The sequence below is a fragment of the Rhea pennata genome, chromosome 3, assembly GCF_028389875.1.
Source record: "Rhea pennata isolate bPtePen1 chromosome 3, bPtePen1.pri, whole genome shotgun sequence".
NCBI lineage: Eukaryota > Metazoa > Chordata > Aves > Rheiformes > Rheidae > Rhea > Rhea pennata.
Window position 1 is genome coordinate 74,351,856 of NC_084665.1, and position 22,527 is coordinate 74,374,382.

At 41.0% G+C, this 22,527-nt stretch overlaps 1 protein-coding gene across 1 annotated transcript in view; it reads right to left on the reverse strand.

Moving 5' to 3' along the window:
- Positions 1–22,527, reverse strand: part of SLC35F1 (solute carrier family 35 member F1) — a 256,539-nt gene that overhangs the window by 43,513 nt on the left and 190,499 nt on the right. Inside the window, exon 3 of the mRNA XM_062572623.1 lies at positions 6,417–6,544. Coding sequence (XP_062428607.1) covers positions 6,417–6,544 — 128 coding nt within the window. The remainder of the gene's footprint in view (positions 1–6,416; positions 6,545–22,527) is intronic.

The following is a 22,527-nucleotide window of genomic DNA, read 5'->3' on the forward strand; positions in this document are numbered from 1 at the left end:
GGGTTCTATAGGTAGGGAAACTGGTGAAAGAATCAGTCAGTCATACAATTTGTTTACAAAAGATGTAAAAACGTCTTATGTCTATGACATAAGAAACAAAAACCAGAAGACTGTTACAGTTTGAAGTCTCTATAAATCAGTATTCTACCCTAAAGAGCTCTAACTTTTTTCTTGGGATCACATGACCAGTGTTTTTACAACTGTTCTAACCCTTTCCTTTTCCCTGTTCTCAGGATTTTCTCTCTTTTTCCCAGAAGACATAGAAAATCACTCAAACCTCTCACTAGTGAAGGACCTTCATTTACATCTGACTTGCATGTACCAATACCTGAGATGAGGATTATTATAGTTCCAGCTTTCTGTGTTCATAAAAGGAATTCAATGAGTTCCTGCAGTTATCTGGGACAAAAGGTGATGGCCACATCCAGCCTGCAGTTCTTCTCTTCTCTTCTCAACTGTCTACATGTATACATTCTTTGCTGCCAACAGGAGTAATCATATGTTGACACATTAAAAAAAAAAATCTTAAGACACATCTCTTCATCCATCTATGCTTACGCAAGATCTACTCAAATATCACAGTGAAGGAAGAGTACATACAAAACGACCATTCAAATGGCCTTTCCCTTGCTTGACTTCTTCCTTTGATTTTACATACTGGATATGGGTTTTGGAAACCTTTTCCTTAAAGTTACTTATTAGAAACCTCCATGTCACTGGTGGCTGTAAGCTATGCAAAGACTGATTAGATCTTGCAATGCCCAGAAAAAATCATGGATGTCTCTTGTAGTAAGGCCTCTGCTTTTGTGTTTTGCCTGCAAGAATATGCAAAATGTGCACAGAATGCCAAATTCTCTGCTGTTGTAATACAAAACATGTCTTATATACTTATATTTTTATAGGGTATGGGTCAGAGTGAATTTTGCCATTAGAGGCATGAACTTTGGATACCTAGAGATAACAGAGAGAGACTGAGGATTTTGTGGGGGCTGGTCTGCAAACCATACGTATGGTACAGTTAACAGACAGGACAGCACCTCAAAGTGTGATGGTAAAACAAATGTAAGGTACACTCCACAGAGTCTCACTGTATAAATGCATGGTATGTAACGCTTCTGCACAATGCAGCTCTGCAAACCGTATAAGCATTGTGCTGTTCCCTCACTGTGCAGGAGCAAAGCAGTTAAGTATGGTAAATTTTACATGCATGGGGTGAGGGCAGGTAGGGAGGGAGCAGAATTTCTCTCTGCTTCTGAGATATTTCATATTAGTGGTCATTGGACAAGGTGGATCAGCAGCAATTACTGTGTTCCTCACCCCCTAGATTTGCTTCAAGATCATCTCAAACCTTCGGCCTCGACGCACATTGAGTTCACAGGGACCAAGAACAAAGCAAAGTCTATCACCATCCAGCACTCCTATAATAAGCACTTACTGCTAACTCCTTTTCTTTCCTGGTGGCAGTTGTTGAGGTATGAAAACTGCCACAGGTAATTGGAACTGTGATGTACTACTGAAGCTCACAGCAATCTAAGAGTCGCTGAGAACATCAGCATTGCAGTTTTATTGCCTGTCTCCTGCTGTCAATAAATCCCAGGTTTTACTACCTTTCTTTTCATCATGCCAATCAAAGGCTTGATTGCCCAAGGAATAAATTACTAGATAAATCACTGTTTGAAAACATAGTGCTCTCTTTGACAATGTCTTATTATTTTTGTGGCATTGCATGCATATTCTACCATACCACTATGGAGGGCATTGCAAAAATAGTTTGGAATTTAAAAGTGATGCCATACTACCGAGAAAGGAAAACAACTAACGTGAGACCATGAAACACAACAGTGTAATATGCATGTGGATGGAGCAGCGCTTTGCAGAAAGGCATGTTAATGTGGGGATGGAGGGGGAGAAGGGAGTGGACAGTCTGCCTCATCGTGCAGCTTGATATGATGAGAAAGCACCTACCTGGAAGCAAAGGTTACAAATGTTAGTACCACACCATGCTTGGCAGAAGACATTATGGAATCAGTAGGCTGTACACTGTAAATGCAGCACAGGGAAGCCAAAGTGCAAATATACAGCTTCAAACAAATGATATATCTAGATTTAAATAACCACAAGAACTTCAGAATCTTTTATTACCTCTGAGGGAGCTAATTTTATCTGCTATGGAAAAAGGTGTCTCTAACAGTAGTTAAAACACTCGCCTTTAGTAGTTATTAAATCTTCCACAGGCCTACACTAGGGATGTGTTAAAAACAGCTAGGATAAATATGGAAAGCATTACCACATGCAGTCCTGAAATTTAACTGCATAATTTAAAAAAAAGTCCACAGGACCCTCACTCTAATATATGTAAGTGTATAATGCACTGTCTGCACCTACTACAACTGACATGCAGGAAGACTGCAAAGTCTGGTGTAAGCTGGATTAATGTATCATAGAGAAACTAAAAATTATTTTGCAGCTTTTGGGCCATCTGTGAATCAGGACACACACATCTGATAGCGTCAAATGTGACTGACCTGTAGCACTCTGGCACTTCTTGAAAGATGTGTTTTTGGAAGTGTGAATTCATCCACTGACAAACTACCTTGCCTTTCACCTGGTATACACTTAATTTTTAAAAGCTTCCCCTAGAGAACAGTCTTTACTCACTAGCCTGATATTCAGAGCGTTTGCTTAGGTGCAGGAAGCTTCAGTTTCAATCCCCTCTGGCTGAGATGGAATTAACTCAAGCCACCTTTCTGTGGGCAACTGTTTTAACAGCTATGACATTATGTAAAAGGTGGCTCCACTCTTACAGTCTGGAAAGCACTCCAGGCTTTCTCTAAATGCTTGAGGCACGCTAAGATCGTATCTAACAAATTGAGTTCCTCAGGGTACTTTGATGTAGGAATACTTTGCTATTGAACTTTAAAATTGAGGCAGGTACCAGCTCCACCAATACAGAAGCTCTCTAGGCAGGCGCAGAGGCAAAACTTTAAGCTTCCAAGGAAGGAGCAATCCGAGAGGAGTCGAATTCAAATTTTCACACCTCAAGACCATGGTCTGAGCATCAGGGTAGTAAGCACACACTAGGGAATGACTAGTATCTACAGCATCTCAGATATATAGGCAATCAGGTGTGCTTTTCTGGATTGTTCTGTTAAAGCCACTTGCCCCTAAATTGCCCTACAGCTGCCTAAAGGGTACCTTGGATTTTTTTCCATAGCAATTCCTTAAAGGTTGAAACATAAACAGGGCCTTGGTTTTGAATCCAATTTTTTTATGTCACCTAGTTTGTAAGGTTCATACTTTTTGGTTATTTTTTAAAGAGAGAAAATTCTGTGTTTCTAGGCTGCACAGTTCTTTGTTTTCATCTCATGTTGCAGCTGAGCTTTACACTGTCAGACAGTGACTACAAAGTACCTGAGCATTTGAAATAATCAAAAGCATATCCAAAGGAAAAGGCTTTGTAACATGTTTGGCTCTGATTTATGCCTGTATGTCTTCATTGACTGTGATTCTGAAGATATGCAAGGTAGGAAAATTTATTAGACAATTCTATGTTCCCAAACCAAAATCTCTTTAAGGAAATCTTAATGAAATTTTTAGATAAAACTTGGTTGTGAAACAGTGTGGAAAAGCAGGGCACTATCTTCAGTCTTTTCCTTGAAACATGATGAGATAATGTTAATTAAAAAAGAGATGGGGTTTGAACTAGAAATTTTGACAGTGCTAAGAGTTTTAATACTTCTTGCAAACAAAGCTATTGAGTGCTTGCACTTAGGAGGTGAAAGCAGAACTGCAAATCAACTGCAATAAAGGTATATTTTTACACATAAACTCTGGCTTTTTGCTGGGAGCAGCCTAACGTTTTTTGCCTAACAGTGCCACAAGCCCAGTACATTTGCATGTTAGTTTTGCACGATGGAGCAGAGATACCATGTGGAAAAAGGTATATGCTGTAAAACTAATTTCCTACTGAAATGGTCCAGGCACCACAACTATAATAATCCTGCAAGATTTACTGAAGTGTCATTATCAATTTGCTAACAAATCTACAATATAAAGAAACTCTTATTCTCTCCCCATCAAAAAAGTCTTGGTGCAAGTTCTGTCCAGAATAAAATCCCCTGGAATTTATGGTGAGGGGCTAGATTCTCAGCTAATATATACATACCAGCACATCTTCAGCTGAAGATAGGTAGCAATGGTAGGTAGCAATGACTTTTCAGTCTCATTTCAGGAAGTATTTGAATTCTTGTTGCTACATGAGTATTTATGGCCTTATATGTTGTGCTCTTGCAAGATGAGGTCTTTAGGAAGATCCTCTGGAGAGAATGGTCCTGTTTGCTTCTTAAGTAACCAGATTCAAGGAACATCTTGATTTTTTTGTATTTTTTACTTTTTATTTCTTCAGTCTTCATTTCATGTCATTATGAACTTTGACCAATGTTGATTGAGCCTGAATAATCCCATAAATTATGGGGGTTTATGTTTCCTCTTTAAGTGAAGTAGCATTGTTTAGCTACAATTTGCAAAACTTTCATTTGATGCAACATTTTAATGCATTACCTCATCTTTGTCCCATTCTGACCATACCCTGGGGCTTGTCTACACTTAGAAGCCCATTTAAATTGTATCATGAAGTGAATTTAAAGTGCAATAGATAGTCCTGAGTCACTCCATGTGAATCCAAGCAATCCAGGACAACTATGGGAGAAGGAGACACTGTATTCTTCATTCCTGGCAAATGGCCTGATGGCATTTGAGCTTGTACCTCTTCTCTCTTTCAAAGCCTGGGGGAAGGAGAACTGAACTCTCATAATCTTTATGTGGAAGAGGTCTAAAAAGGACATGAAGCTCTCTGTGTCCTATGACAGTTCTCCCATTCCACCCTTCCTCTCTCCCTTGGTCTAAAAGAAGACTGTGGCTCATTTCAGTGAACAAATTCTCTGCTGGGAGATAGGTGATGCCCTTGAACTCTCCTGTTGCTTCCTGCACTCTCTGTAGTTTTTGGTCGCTTACAAATAAAAGCTGTGCTCATGGTGGAGCAGCGGGATGGTTTGCATCTTTGGGAACGGATGTTCCGCGGATCCGGCCAGACTAACCTTTAACTCATGCTTGGTGGGGGCCTTATGAGACAGGAATTTAATGACCTAGATCATCCTTCCCAGCCCACTGTTCCTACATACTATGAGTGCACATACAAAAGAAGCAATTGTGCTTTCGCTTTTCCCTTGGAAGCTTTTTAGTAACTATAAAATTATACAGGATCAGCTTTAGGTGGATTTGTGCTTTACTTTATACTGAGTAATCTCATTTTGAAAAGTGTTAAAAGTAATATTAAACTGTCTAGGCATGTTTCAAAGAATTCTCTAACTACGATTCTGATGGGAGAGGCACTTGCAGTTTCTTATATTGATTGTGAATCTTTAATACAATCCTTCGATTCAGGTTTCTCAAATTCACAGTTCTCCACTAACCCTGCTACTTATTCAGCAACAGATAATAATACTCAATGTTTTCCAATATCACTCGTTCAACTATGGAAGAGATATATTCCTAATTAGCTTTGGTTTTGCAGAACATTTACTGCTGCACTTATTTTACTGGCTCTAAAGCAAATTTCAGGCAAATAAGGTGTAAAATACAATAAAGACTATCAACTGATGCCCGGTTATTTAGAGATAATGTGTAATGGGAGTATGTTTGTTTCAGAAGAAGTAGCAATGAAGTATGTAATGATTTCCCACGATATATAATTCCACACTCTTAAAAATGTTTTGATTATTCACTTCTCCACCGAAATGGGGAGAAATCTCATTCTTTGGTGTTTGCACATAAAATATACAGGTTAGATCTTTGGAGAAATGTCTACCCTAGTTTTGTTCACTATATGGATAATTTTTAAAGGGAGAGTACACTTTTTGATAGCTGCAGTTAAGCTGTAACACAATACAATAGAAATACTGCTTGCACTGAAGTATGCACTGAAGATGACTTCTTCATCAAAAATAATTACATTCATTTTACTTAACTGACAAGTTTTGCACTCAGATCTAAATATGGAATGCTAAAAGAAGTGCTTGTATTTTCCCAAGTACAATATAAAGTCAGAAAAACATTTCAGTCCATCTGAAAACATTTCACTAAGGGACCAAATTAAGTAGACTATGTCAAAAAATGTGTTGCAAAAGGCAAATAAAACAAAAGTGAGAATGTTTTTGTACAATTTGGAAAATACTAAGTAATAAAACTAGTCCTATATGCAAAACAACATCTTTTGAGACGGCACTGAAAAACACAGAGAGGGCACAGGAAGGAACTGGGTGCCAGTCCCTGCTCTTCTGAAATAAATGGAGGCTGTCCCACTGCCCACGCAAAGCCTGTTCTCTTACCCCAAAAGGGAAAATCGTTAATATCCTTACCTGTACACTAGTAAGAGTGGTGTATTGATAAGCTTTGACTACCAGGTAATTGGCTTCTATATCTATTATCCCCAGGATCATGTACTTCCACCATCTCCTTTTCAAAATTGCCAGCAAGTTTTCTTCTCCTGTGGTAATAAACAATAACAAAAATTATGTAAAAGACTCAGGTTTACATGCACAAAAAACTTGCATGTCATGAGAAATTATCTAGAAGATGTCTTCTATTTACAAAACGCAGTTGAAAAGTGATATATATAACAAGGCTCTGCAAGGAGATGAAAACTAACACCTCTTATTTGTCTTGCAGATATTAAAATAGCCAACTCAACAAAGCAGTATGTACTGGCCAGATTGTCACTTCAATTGAATCTTAAACAATATCAGGAAAAATAAGAGCTGCTTGGACAGATTTTAAATGTGTTTTTAGTTTTACTTTTACACACACACACAAAAGACGCTGGAGAATAGATAGAGCTGTTCATCCAAACATTTTTTTCTCTCTCTACATACTGGCAAATACCGTGTTACAAATGCTGCAAGAGGTTCTTGCCAGTAGTGGGAGACTATCAGGATTTGTAAGTATGATGGACTATTAGAGCAGGACAGTAACAGTATGACTTTGGGGAAGATTACAGTGCTCACAGGATAGCTATGAGGTTAAAGACTCAAAATATCAGACTTGTTTCGAGAAAGGTTGCACTGAGACAAACAGATTTTGCATGGCCGGTCGCTCTGCCCCAAGAACCAGCGTCTGAGGGAGACAGGATCGCCCTACAGAGCCTTGGACAGGAGGAAGCCTGTCAATCACCCAACGCTTAATCTCCACCAGGTGAAGGCTGTCTGTACAACAGGGCCTGCAGACCCAGGCCACAACTTTCAGAAGGTCAAAGCATTTGTCTTGCGAGGCCGGGCATCATTACTGTTCTCTGTTCAAAAGAAACCAGCTCACTGGTGAGGGTGGGCAAAGCTGCTATTGTTTATTTGCATTATAGGATGCTCAGGTCACGATGAGACCGCACGGCGAAAGGGGCTGGCAAGCTGATTGTAAGTGAACACAGTAAGGTTGTAAGTCTTTCAGAGTTTGGACCCATAAATATGGATTGGGTTGATATGAGGTAGGGTTAAACGGAACTACTGCCGCAATAGTATAAGCTGAATTTGAACCATCCTGAAAGTTAGAAAAATATTCCACTATTTTAAAATCTGTTCTGTGGTCACTGAGTGACCTGAGTATGTATTTACCTGAAAAAAAATCATCTGAATCATTTGACACTTGTTCACCAACAAACATCTGCACATAAATGCTTCTAGTGGGATATTATTAGGCAAAAACCTCTTTATTTGTTTCGGTGATAATGACACTGACAGTGCAAAACTTAAGTGTTAAAAAGCTTTTTCTTTCTCTCTTTCTCTTTCTCCTTCTTTCTTTCTGTTTTTCATTTACTTTTTCCCCCTTTTCTCTTTCTTTCTTTTTCTTTCTTTTCCTTTCCCTCCTTCTTTCCTTTCTTTCTCTTTTTCTTTCTTTCTTCTTTTCTCTCTCTCTTTCTCATTTTCTTTTCTCTCTCTGTAACCAACACAGGAATAAGAGAAACACGATGGTGAACAGGCTAATTATTTAAAATTATAAATAAGAATGAGCCAGTATCTTCAACCATATCATGCTTTCCTGTTATCACCATGCCACAGGAGAACTTTTGCTAAAAAGAAATTCCACACACTTTGTACAGGCAAAACATACTTAAGATATGTTACAGATTTAGATATTCATCATGATGATTTTAAGATGTAAAAAGAGGAACCCTTTCTTGATCTGCCTCTTTTCTAAAACATTAAGGGATGTATTTTTTAAAAAGCATTTGAGATTAGATATCTGAACTACCCTTGCAGATACCGAAAATGTGTTTCTAAACATAGGCCATCCAGTATACCTTTAAAATACCAACTGAAAAACATTAACACAATGGAAATGCACAGTTAATATTTCAGAGTGATTTTTATTTTTAACTATAAGGAGAAAAATCAAAGACATTATGCTATTGGACAGTATAAAACTCTCTGAGTCCCTGTAGTCTCTATTCTGACAGTGAAAATCCCACCTAAATCTGATTTGGTGACAGTAAGCTCTGGATAGTACCAAAAAAGCAGAAAGCAGGCAGGATGAAGGACTTACTTACACTGGCTTTAGGCTGCCTGAATAAGGATGATGGACAGATCTCAGGAAATCTTTTGGCACCTTTGGTTTGCTATTGCTTTCTTCTCCAGCTTCAATTTCCAACTGTAGATCACTATACTGTTCAGTCAGATGTGGCCAGAGCAAGTTAATTCTACTAATGAAACTGTGGTTATGAGTTCTGGCTAAAAGGCAATGTCAGCTTCCAGAAATGGAAGTTAAAGGTGTTACAACACTGACATTCATAGTTCTCTTTTCTGCTGTCTTGAGCCTTTCTGTGCTAATAACAGAAATAAGAAAAATCTTTGTCAAGTGGTGTTTTATCTTTGATAAAACGCTCTAAGATGTTCCAAACTGCAAAAGATCAGGTTCCACTGAGAAGGCTCTGCATAGCCAAAAGCAATGATAAAGCGAATTTATGCAGGCACCGGGCAGCTCTGATGAACATTGGCTTAGCTTCACAGCAAGTGTCTTTGTCTCGCCCACTGGAAACCAAAGAGATGAACAGACATTCAGCAGGAGAGAAATGAGAAATAGAGAATTTGTTCCTGGAAAAAAGTCTGTGAAGAAGCTGTATCTTCCTCTTTGGAACATACTTGTTTTTTTCTTCCATTCATACGCTACATCTCTATTTAGCTTGTAAGAAGAGTCTGCTTCTGATTCTGGGCCCCTCTGTCCATATTATTATTATTATTATTCACAAACATTCTTAATTGTACAGATCTACAATTAGTAAAGTCGCCTTACTTCATCTGAGGATGTATCTGAGGAAAAAGCAAAGCATTTTTAGCACATGTTGTTAGTTTGGGGATTGTTATTTAATTACTGTTCTCTGTTTCAGACTGGGGAAGGTCTGGGCTGCAGGTAAGAGAGGACCTGTGGGCTGTCATCACAGCTTACACCCCAAATAGGAATAAACATCTCCTTTGTTTAGGAACAAATAGAAAAAGATCCAATTAAAAGCAACAATTAAAAAACACACAATTAAAAACAGAACAAAGAAAAAAGACTTTATTTTTTTCTGCCTTAATGACAAATCTTATTAACTGGGTACACTAAGTTGTAAGCATTGTGGGACAGAAGGACCAAATCTAGATGTCTACACCTGAACTACTTGGTGAGGCATTTTTAAAGCATTATTATCCCTGACATATTCCAGATGAATTGTTTAGGATGAGATAATTGGTGTTTTGGAAAAAAAAATAAAACAACATTTTCCCCAGTGAATGCAAAGGGAGGACAGATTATGCAAGACTATGTGTTTATGTTATTATCTCAACAGGACTGTGACTAAGGCTCCCAGTCAGTCAAATAAACAAATAATGAAAGAGAAGGTGTGCCGGTTAGCTTAAATGGAACATTTCCAGAAAACCAGTGGGCATACATTGGTGAATATGCATTCATGCAAATGTGCAGATTACTACTATTTTTTGATAACATTAATCTTTTGATGTGGATTCCCTTTTGAAAAACAGAAACAAACCCTAACTTCTGCCAGCATTCAAGAACAAGTGCAAAGCTTTTGAAAATTTGAGCCTTCACATTCAGTCTAATCCAAATCTACTATAAAGAGTTAAAAGCAAGTTGCATATTAAGAATTCTTTCAGATTCAGAAGTCTAAAATACTGTTAATACAGAGAAATAAAAATGCTCTTGTTGTCTTTTCTAGAAGACTAGGTTTAGGGCTTGTGTATTTTACTAATTCTACAGTGAAACACACATTTGACAGCTATATATATACAGAGGATCTCTCAGCATTTGAAAAAAACCTGCAGCTCTGCCACTGCTGACTCAAATTAAAAATCAGCAAATAAGCTGCTTTGTAGAAGAGACGATTTTACATCACATAATAAGGATCTACCCCTGGGGGGTTACAAAATTAAAAATAAATTAGAGAGAAATTTAAAAGAGGCTTTAATTGTGCAGTCTCTACGAAAAATGCATGTGCAAAACTGTTTTCACATTCACCTACACAGTTATAGAGGTACTGGAAAAAAAAAAAAAGTAACAGAAAACACCCAGCAGCCATTAAGCCAGTAATTCCCAATTATTTGTATATAAGCTTGGGACACAGGTAGAATAACAGCACTGCCATACCACAAAATAAACATATTACTCTACGTTCATCTGCTATAGTCTCTCCCTTTTAATTCAGTTGACAATTTGCTACTAAGATGAAGATCGTCAAAGGCACTGTGCCGTCCTGCTTTACAGCACAGAGCTCAGCAGACGAGATCTAAGTGCATGCAGGAGCAATGCAAGGGGAAGGCACTATGGAGGGGGAAGGCCGGTCTCCGCTACCTCTAACATGAGCGTCAGAGTTGAGCACTATGTAGGAAAGAGGAAAAAATCTCCCAGGGGATGGAGATTGGACCAGAATTTACTCATCATCACTTTCTTTGAAAAACAATCTCAGTTACAAAGCACGTTCACAGAAGAATTGTTTCTTTTCCGTTTTCACATGTTACAGCAAGTCTCACAGATACACAACTTCCCTAGTAATAACATTGCCTCTTTGTGGACTTTATAGTCATTCAGTCCTGCTGCAGGAAAAGCAAAACGAAGCAGTCAACTGGGGGTAATACTGTGCATGGGTAATACAGACCTTCTCTGTATCACTGCATCAAGAGGCTCCCACACCCGAACAATAAAATCTTGCTTATCTCCTTCCTGTTTTGCTGAGCTGCTGGTTCAGTGAACCTAAAGCCTGTTGTAGAAGGCTTTCAGCTCCTCAAAAGAGCAGAAAAAAAGCCTAAAAGAACTGCCCCTCATCTGAGATTTTACATCCTTGACACAGAATGGTTTTTTAGTTCCTCATACCTTTCATATTACTGATGACCACCTTATGGCAGTATTGTTGCCTAAAAGCAACACGTAGGAATTACTGCCAAATTATTCATGTAATGGAGAAAATGCCTTTTACAAGAAATGGTCCTCTGATCTTTCACAAAACACTCGAACATACCATGTTTGGTTTGTGGATGCCTATTTTAGGCTGCACTGCTCTTGTTCTGTCTTGTGCCATGTTTTCATTAAACCTTTTGGGAGATTAGAGGATATCAGCTCTTTTTGCCTCCTCAGAATATCTGGTCTCAACCAACCATCTCTGATCTCCTTTCTGCTCCCTCCCCTGCAGCAGGAAAGCTGTGTGAGTCACTGACCCATGGCCAGTGCAGCAGCTCTGAGGTGCTGCTGAAAGGAGCTCTCGTGCTCTCCATCTCTGAGCCCCAAGCTCCCGCTGCTTGCCCATGCCACCACTAGTGCCTAGGGGGCTGCACAGTGAGCCTGATCAAAGAACTGCCTAAAAACTGTATTCCTACTTTTCAGATCAATTTTCAGCCACATCAGCATTGTGGCCAAAAAGACTTTAGTCCCGTGGGAAGTGAGTGAACGAGGGATAGGGAACCCAGGAGGCATAGTGGACAACTTCTCTGCCCTTCTCTGGCAAGAGGCGTTGATGCTGGATTGAACAGCCGCTGTGGTGGCCTTAAACTGAATGGTGCATGCATCCTGTCTGCCCCAGAGAGACAGAATCCAGCAACTGTCACCACCACCAAGGTTGTGGATCCACATTGTACAACGAGGTTTCTGATTCTCCTATAATATGTATTGAAGCAAAGCTGCAATAGATGGTGCTGCTGAGATGAAATGTTACTACAGTACACAAGCTAGTATACAACCTTAACTAGGAGGAGAGCTAAGGAATGCGTTTTGAACTCCTTATGAAATAAATCTTATTTACCAGTCATCATCAAAAGCATTTTTCAGTTTTGAAGAGGCTCTATTTATTTTGAATAGTTAATATTTTTGTCCTGCTAGCTTTTGTCAAGGTTATGTTGCCTGCTTCAACTCTCTGATGTTTGAACATTTACCTATAGTTTTTCCAACTACTATGCTACTGTCTATTTGGATAGCACTTTAGAAAAATATAGCTTAGATAACCTTTGATCTCCAGATATAATAGGAGTAACACAAACTGAGGGGAAGATCTGTACCCTTTCGGTCTGCTACTTCTGTTATTTTGATCATCCTCTTTTCTACGACATGCTTAGCCTGTTATCATGACAAGCTTTCCAGTTACTAAATACAAGCTCATGTTAAGTATTTAGAGCTGCTATTTGTTTTTAGAGATTTTGCAAATTAGTCTGGAGAGGTTTTGGCTGCCTCTGAAAGAGATGCAGAGAACTGGCACCTTTTTTGGTTGGGCTCTCAAGGTAAATTGTAACAGCTGAACTCAAATCTACGAATTTGAACACGAATTTTCCTAAAATATGAAAAAATTAATTTCCAGTGCCTCAATTTTGACCCAGCCCAAGCTCTACGGTTAGATCTCATAACCTATAGATGTTTTCTTATTTCATGAGATTACCAGTCATACAATTTATTTTTAAAACATTTCAGCCAGAACTTCAACAATAAAATAGTGATTTTGCTGATGCCTCTATTTCTCTGTATCTGCCTGCCTACTAGATTACATATAGCTTTTCCTTTTGTGGCAGACACAAGGCTGCATGTTATTACTATGTGCTACTATAGGAAACAGCCTGTGACAGGAACCGTGCAAGGCCTGATAAAAGTTTTGAACTGTGCACTGTTTCCAAAAACATAGACCTCTAGGCTTTCAGCCCTTTAAAATGTCAAGATAAAGACCTCTGAGGTGTTTCTAGAACACAAATTTTTCATTTCCTAACTTTCATCTCCTAACTCAAACTTAGGCAAGCCACCTTTCTTGTAACGGTACACTGCATCCTGGGAGAAACGCTTGCACCTATGCAACGCACAGGAGTACACATAGGGTGAAAAACAGGAGCCTTCCCTGAAACCTGAGATTTGACCACACTATTATGACTTTTAGTGTAAAAGTTTCAAAATTGTTTTCTGATCTATTTATTGCACTCTCAGATGTAGGTGAATTCTTGGCTAGCACTGTAGTCCGCCAAGTTTCAGGGTTAAATCTGTCTTGACTTGCACAGAAGGACTTCAAAAAAATCATACTCCTTTTCACTGTAAGCTCTGCAGTCAGGCACATTTTCCATTGTTTAGCCTATTTTATCTGATGTGAAGCTATTTAGAGCCCTGCAAAGAAAGAGTTTCAAAAGAAAAAAAGAATCTAATTTTCAAACATACCAAAGCATTAGTAAAAAATATCTGTATATATCCTACATGCCATCATTTATAAATTCATAATTTTGATGAATAATCTATCCTCCTGGATGATCTTTAACGTGTTAATCACATTCACAAGACTTATTTAAAGTTAAATAATCACTGCTGCTTAAAAGAAATAATTACTGCCTCAGTGATTAAGGCAGGAGAAACAGTCAGGATGCATGAGCTTTCTTTTTTTTTCCTTCTTTCATCAACCTATTATGAAAGGTTGGTCCAGCCACCTACCCATTCTGTGATATTATTTCTCCCAGCAGTGAGATATGAATAATAAGTTATCTACTTATTACTTCTGATTCCCTTAAAGTTTATTCCTGAAAGTATGAGATCTGCCTGAGATAATCAGCAAAAAGACACAATGCAAAGTGCCATTATTAGTAATCACCCATAGATCAAGCAGATCCAACAGATGTTGAATCTTTAGCCTTGTCTTGAAGAGATTAGGGAAATCTAGGATTTTGTGTCTTTCTCTGTTCCTCATCAGTAACTTTGTGATCCAATGACCGAGTTTAAATCTAAAATCTCCAAAGTCTCCAAAGATATTAGCTCCTACCAGTTTAATGTGAGTGGGTTATTGAGTAGAAAAGAGAGACCCTAACAACGTCTCCGCTGAGAAAAGAACTCATTACTTACTTATTAGATAGCAGAGAAATCACACTGGACACTGCATTTTCTTTGGTACCAGCTCATTTAGCTTTGAAACATAAATCCCTAAAAGATCTGGCCATCCTGGTTCTGGGGCTCACAGCACTGCTTGCAGGTGCTGGCATGCAATGCTAGAGAGGACTGTATCTAACGTGCAGTAAGCAGGAAAGATAACCTAGTTTCACAGACTGGGGAACCTGAATATACTTATTAAGAAAGAAATCTGTCTAGTGATGAGTACTAAGAGGATAGTAGTATTAGGAGAAAAAAAGGTAATAACCTTTGGCAGATGAATAACTGAAAAAGTGTTGTCTTTTGTCATATGAGCAATAAGGGTACATACGTACTTTGGTATTGACTGTTAGTTTAACAACAGGAATGACACATTTTAAAGTAAAATAAAATGGGAATTTGATGTCAAAGAATCACTTATGGCAGAATTAAGACTTCTTCTGGCGTCAAAAGTATCACCTGAAAACATATAGGATGCTAATACCCAACACTATTTCATATCATTGTCCTAAGCCAAGGGGTCAGTTGAAGAGTCCAAAATACATTACAGCTGGATAGTTATATGACAAATATGACTTTACATAAGCTCAATTATATCTAGAGGTATTTCAGTATTCATCTGTGTTAAAAGGCTGCAACCATGCACTCAGTCCTCTTGGAATATCTATTTGCTCTAGCAAAAGTGGGAAAAGCTATGTACGGGGAAGTGCGGAAGAATGTCGAGGAGATAGGCGATGGAAGCTAGCCAGACCGTTCTGGGGGAAAAGCAGCATCAACCTGCTATGGGCATGTTGACCCATAGTCACTGAGTCTGTGCCAGTGTGGTGCTACACCTGGGCTTTGAATCAAGATCAGTGGTGAGCTCAATATGCTTACTGTGCATGAGTATAGTACATGAAAACCTCATCTAGCACTGCCCTTGGTGTTCCTCACCATAGATTGATGCACAGCGGTGCCAGGGACTCTCCCACTCCATATCACCTCAGTTGGGAAATCACTGGGGAACCCTCACTCAGATGCAGAGGGTAATAAATGCTCAGTATCGACCACAGAGTGCCTTGTGTTTGTGTACCTGTCCCTGTTGGGGGTCCAGGCGGTGCCCCCACCTCACCCTTACAATAGGTGTGGTTGGCAGAAGCCCCAAAGGCCAATGCCATGGCTGACGAGAGAGAAGAGGGAGGGCAAGAGCCAAGGAGGGGCTGCTTGCCTGTGGCTGCCAGGATGGTTCAGACTGAGCAGTGAGGGGTGGTAGCTCCATTACTTGCTACTCTGGCAGCCCCCGAGGACTGACCGGAGCTGGCACAGAGGGAAAATGTTACCCTGAAGGTGGTTGAATCTGCTTTATGGGCTATGCCTTTCCATGCTGCTTTGGAAACAGCTCAGAAGCTAGCTGGACAGTTAGGGTGGGCACTGCGGAGAGGCACTTGAGCCTTAGATAATGAGGTAGTGTCTTTGCAGCAACAAGTAAAAGATCTGGAGATTTGCATGATGTGAAGGCGGTAGCACAGGAGTTGATTATGACCCAAACTGAAAAGAGCCAGGAATTAATCTATAGGGTAGAGCGACTGGTTTTGCACGTGGCTAACAAATGCCGTGTGTGCTTTGGGAAAGCCCCAGCTATGGCTGCCCAGGTGAGAACGATAACTAGACCATACTGGGACCCAGAGGAGTGGGATGGTTGAAATCTGGAGTATTTCATCTGACTCGGAGGTTGAATTTGGATTAGAAGGAGAACCAGCTGCTCCTCAGGTCCAACCTCATGTGCAATGGAAGGGGAAGAAGCAAGCAGATGGGAATACAGTGGAGCAATCTTGGACATATAGCCTGAAGGAACTGCATGAGTTTTTAACTACTTTCCAGCAGCAGCCTGGGGAGTCTCTGTTAGCCTGGTTAATGAGAGCAGGGGATGCAGGTGCCGGATTGCTTACTGTCTTAAGGGAGGAGCTGAATTTAATGAGCCCCTTATCAACTGATGCCGAAGTACAATATTATCTTACCCATTTAACTTCTGTGCGGGACAGGGCAGGAAATGTTCCTGAAGCTCCAACATTATATCTATGGTTGTGTGCCACCGTGGTAGGTGCTTACCCAGCCAGAGGTGAATTAGCTCCTGTAGTGGGAGCGTTGCATACTTCTGAGGAACAGATCAGCGTGTTGTGGCAGCTAACTGGGTTGGCAGATGGAGATGGACTGGATGGTGCGGAAATAACACGGCAGATGAGAACCCCATTATTAAAGGAGGCTTCAAGTGCCTTAAAGCCATTACTATTTGGCATAGTGATGCCTGCAACTGGGACAGTAGGAGCTTTTGTAAGTGATGTAAGGAGTTTGGCACTTGTCAGTGAACCAGGCACTAAGCAAGTGAGAGCAGTTCAGAATTCCAAGGTGAGAAAATTGGCAGAGTACCTCCTTACAGAGTGTACCATCCATCATTATATTGATGATATTTTGATAATAAGACCTTCTAAAAAATGAGTACATGAGCAGCTATCATTGCCAGTACAGACTCCACAGGAGCACAGGTGGGCTGTAATCCCTAAGAAGGTACAGTGGCCGGACGTTAGTGTGCAATTCTTAGGGATAGTCTGGAGGGGGCAGACAAAAGCCATCCCTGAGAAAGTGCACAATACTATTCAACAGTACCCTGTTCCTACTGCTGTAAAACAATCACGAGTGTTTTAGGGCCTTTTGGGGTGCTAGTGGACCTTTATACCCCACTTAGCATATTTAATGCAGCCACTACAGCATTTGACCAAAAAAAAAAATGGACTAAATGGCAATGGACTAAAGAACAGCAGCAAGCCTTTGACCTGTGCAAGGAGGTGGTGGTCCAACATTCTCAACTATTTGCTCTGTATGAAGGACAACCTTTTGAGGTGGAGTTAATGGAAAAGCTATGTATGGGAAAGTGTGGAAGAATGTCAAGGAGATAGGTGATGGAAGCTAGCCAGACCGTTCTGGGGGAAAAGCAGCATCAACCTGCTATGGGCACGTTGACCCATAGCCACTGAGTCTGTGCCAGTGTGGTGCCACACCTGGGCTTTAAATCGAGATCAGTGGTGAGCTCAGTATGCTTACTGTGCATGCATATTATACATGAAAACCTTATCTAGCACTACCCTCGGTGTTCCTCACCACGGACCGGTGCCAGGGACTCTGCTCCATATCGCCTCAGTTGGGAAATCACTGGGGAACCCTCACTCAGATGCTGAGTTTACTCAGGGTAATAAATGCTCAGTATTGACCACAGAGTGCCTTGTGTTTGTGTACCTGTCCCTGTTGGGGATCCAGGTGTTGTTCCCGCCTCACCCTTACAACCTAGCAGAAACATCCCCCTTCTGGGACCCTCCTCACACCACTGTTGGTGAAATGGAATAAAGTTTACTAAACCTCCATATTAAATAAGAAATATTATCCTTGGAGGAATATAGAACCTCTGGGAATATGGCAATGTGTCATCATCATACATTACAGCAATGTAATCATGATAACAACACATCATGATAACAACAGATTATTTAAGAGAGAAACTCTGCAGATCACACATAAAGCAGGAAATGTAAGAACTGCCACTTGGTCAAAGCAATTGTCCATCTAGCCTAGGATGCTTCCTTTCTCCAAAGGGAAGAGTAGCAGATGCTTAAGAAAAGAACACAATACACATCAGTCCACTGTGGCTCCTTCACTTCTGGCCACAGCATGATCTTTTTGTTTTGTGCATGGCAGAAATTCCCCAAAATGCATGAGTAAATCCAGTTAAGAACAGAGAAATATGCAGGCACAAGCACATAGAAATACCTGAAACACAACAGTTCTGAATTACATCCATGGTTGGTGCACTCAATAGCTTGCCTATTTCATGATGCTTTCAAGACTCATATCCACCAGAAATCTGCGTTGTGATTATAATGACCAACAGTACTTTAAAATATTGCCCATATGCTATGCAGCATGATCATATCATAGAATCATAGAATCAGTAAGGTTGGAAGGGACCTCTGAAGATCATCTAGTCCAACCTCCCTGCTCAGCATGGTGTTGTATACTGCCAAAAGCATAAAATGTCTCTGAACCATGGTGATTAATTGGCATAAGGCATATCAATACAACCCATTGCATCACATATAGCTACCCAGTTACCTAAGCAATTGTATAGGCTTGTGCCTATACACTTAGGCAAATATTCCTACATAACTATGCACTTAGGCAAATATATAGGTAATTCTGAAATTGGCTATTTGTTATCATAGAATCCTGAATGCATTACCCAGAATGTCCCTTAAGATCAGAAAGCTGTCCAGGTATTTTGTTGATGACAAACTCTTCAGAGCAGGTAAATTTTTGTAGTAAATATCTGTAGTGTACCTAAAACAGTGAGGCCTTGATGAGACCTCCAGAAATTTAGCAATCTTGGAGATTGTAAAAAAGAAGAGGACCTTCGACAGCCTTTCCTCCTGGGTAGTCATTGCTATCAATGCAGACTGCAAAGAGCATGTAAAACTTTGCATTTCCAAGCATATGGAGACACATAATGAGGCTCTGGAGAAGAAAGCATTTGTGGAGGACACCAGAGCAAGCAATGCCCTTAATGTACATATTACTGTATGATATCTTTACTCACAGCACTGTGCACAGGCATATCAATGCAGCTTAAATATGGCTATGCTACAAAAATGGCAAATTAAAACGGCAAATTTCTAGCCTATCACTTGTAGCACAACTTCACTGGATGATTTGACTGTAGTTTCTATAGGAATGTAGAGACATGCACACGCTGCCTCAACATGCTGTGGCAATGTCTCCTTCAGGACACCTACTGTGACAGGAGCTGTGCAATGCAGTTTTTCTACCAGTGTAGAAAATCCAGCATGAATTAGGTCAACAAGAGCTTTCTTGTGTTCAAATGGCTGTATCCACACCAGGGGATGTTACCTGCATGAGGCATGCACTTCTTACATCTTGAGCTGACATAACTAGGCTGGAAAAACTTTGTAGTGAAATTAAGTCTGTGGCATTCCTGACGAGAAAAATTTTCTATGATTCAAACTCTGTAACAAGACAACTCATAGGTTTATGAAAAACCCTACCATGTGTATATTCAGAGATTAGTACATTATCTTCTATTTATTGTTGGTTTTCATAAGCACGATTATCAAGACTAGCATATGAGTGCAAGCATACCCAGAAAGGTGGGGAGGTGTGCACAGAGCTGAAACACAGTTTAGACACTCCATGCTCCAGGTGCTTAGATGCTCCAGATAGAACATTAAATGTTAATTAAATACTGGCTGTGTATCAGCTTAGCTTCAGCAAATTGGTCAAAGCGGCTTTATTGCAGGGACTGAAATTCACCTAGACTTGCTCTTGAGCAAAATAATTATTGGCATACAGAGTGATAACTAAGATCTACAGACAAAAGAAAACTTATGTCCCTGCGTAGTATAGTCTTAAGCTATTCTACAAAATTCTGTAAAAAAGTAAAATCTAATTATTGTAGCTGTGCAACTGAAATAACGAGGAGATTAAGAATGAGGCTGATAAGCAGTTAAATGCTACACTAACAAGTAGGAGGTCTGCAGTCCATCAAAAGTCTGTCAAAAATTACCTGCAGAATGGGATGTACACACTAGGAAATGTTCACTCAATGCTATCACAGCCTGAACTAAGCATATAGTGTTGCTGCTGATTGGAAATTGTGCATATCATAGAATCATAGAATCAGCAAGGTTGGAAGGGACCTCTGGAGATCATCTAGTCCAACCCCCCTGCTTAGCATGGTCACCTAGAGCATGGTAGACAGGGTTGCATCCAGGCAGGCCTTGAAGATCTCCAGAGAAGGAGACTCCACAACCTCTCTGGGCAACCTGGTCCAGTGCTCCATCACTCTCACAGGGAAGAAATTCCCCCTCACGCTCAGGCGGAACTTCCTGTGCTTCAATTTCTGCCCGTTGCCTCTTGTCCTGTCACAGGGGACAGCTGAAAAGAGTTTGTCCCTGTCCCCTTGACACCCTCCCTTCAGGTACTTGTACACATTGATAAGATCCCCCCTCAGTCTTCTCTTCCTCAGGATGAAGAGGCCCAGCTCTCGCAGTTGTTCCTCATGGGGCAGATGCTCCAGCCCTCTGATCATCTCCGTAGCCCTACGCTGGACTCTCTCCAGTAGCTCCATGTCTCTCTTGTGCTGGGGAGCCCAGGACTGGACACAGCACTCCAGATGAGGCCTCCCCAGGACTGAGGAGAGGGGCAGGATCACATCCCTCGACCTGCTGGCAATACTCTTCCTAAAGCACCCCAGGAGACCATTGACCTTCTTGGCCACAAGGGCACATTGCTGGCTCATGGTCAATGTGTCATGCACCAGCACTCCCAGGTCTTTTTCCGCAGAGCTGCTCTCCAGAAGGTCAGCCCCCAGCTTGTACTGGCGCCTAGCGTTATTTTTTCCTAGATGCAGGACCCTGCACTTGCCCTTGTAGAACCTCATGAGGTTCCTCTCTGCCCAATTCTCCAGCCTGTCCAGGTCTCTCTGAATGGCAGCACAGCCCCCAGGTATATCAGCCACTCCTTCCAGCTTGGTAGCATCAGCAAACTTGCTGAGGAGGCACTCTGTCCCCTCATCCAGGTCATTGATTAAGAAGTTGAACAGGATGGGACCCAGTACTGAGCCCTGGGGGATGCCACTAGCCACAGGCCTTCAACTAGACTCCATGCCACTGAGGACAACCCTCTGAGCTCTGCCTTTCAGCCAGTTCTCAATCCATCTCACTGTCCACTCATCTAACCCACACTTCCTGAGCTTATCCAGGAGGATGTTCTGGGAGATAGTGTCAAAAGCCTTGCTGATGTAAAGGTAGTCAGCGTCCACTGCTCTCCCCTCATCTACCCAGCCAGTCATTCCATCAGAGAAGGCTCTCAGATTGGTTAAGCAGGATTCCCCCTTGATGAATCCATGCTGACTACTCCTGATCACCTTCTTTTCCTCTATATGTCTGGAGATGACATCCAGAATGAGCTGGTCCATCACCTTTCCAGGGATGGAGGTGAGGCTGACTGGCCTACAGTTGCCTGGGTCCTCCTTCTTGTCCTTCTTGAAGACTGGAGTGACATTGGCTTTCTTCCAGTCCTCGGACACCTCTCCAGTTCTCCATGACTTTTCAAAGATGATGAAGAGCGGCCTGGCAACAACATCTGCCAGCTCCCTCAGTCCCTGTGGGTGCATCCCATCTGGGCCCATGGATTTGTGGATGTCTAGCCTGCCCAGAAGGTCTCTAATCCTTTCCTCCTCAACCAAAGGAAAGTCTTCCCTTCTCCGGGTTTTCTCCCTCACATCCAGGCTCTGGGATTCCTGGGGGCTGCCCTTAGCAGTGAAGACTGAAGCAAAGAAGGCATTCAGTAATTCTGCCTTCTCTGTATCCCTTGTCACCAGGGCCCCCACCTCATTCAGTAGGGGGGCCTTCTCTGTGGCCCTTGTCCCCAGGGTGCCTTGTCACTTAGGCACCATATGCCTAAGGTATGGAAAAAGTAATTAAGGTATGGAAAAACATAACATGTATTATATTGCAATGTTAAAAATGATAGCCAATAAAGGTATGATACCAAATTTTAGGATATCATTAAATTTATATCATAACGAGTTGTAGTTTAGATCCTCTGGGTTCATGTTGCAGGAAAGCTAATGACACTGTGCTGCTGCTTAATCAATGAAAGACTAGTCTTACACTTGCTCGTCACCTAATAGATAAATCTAAGTAATTTATTCAGTAGCGAATTGAACTTTGTATCTTGGAAAAGCTAAGTGTGGTTTTAGGAATAGATAGTGCTGGGAGTAGAATTTGGGGCCAACAGATGAGCAGGTGCTTCCTGGAATGGTGGGTTTGGGACTGTGGAGGTCCAGGAGAGCAAAGAGTCCTGGGAATGCAAGGAAAGGTCAATGGGGAAAGCAGCCTCTAGAAGAAGTGGTCAATACTCAGATTTTACCTTCAGGGTGAATGCATGTAGATTGCAGCAATGGATTAAGATTCGCCCTGAAATAATCAGCACTCAATGCTTGTCATCTCTGAAACTCTAAAGCTATAGAACTCTGTTTCTGTAAATTCTCCTGTAATGTGCGAGCCTACA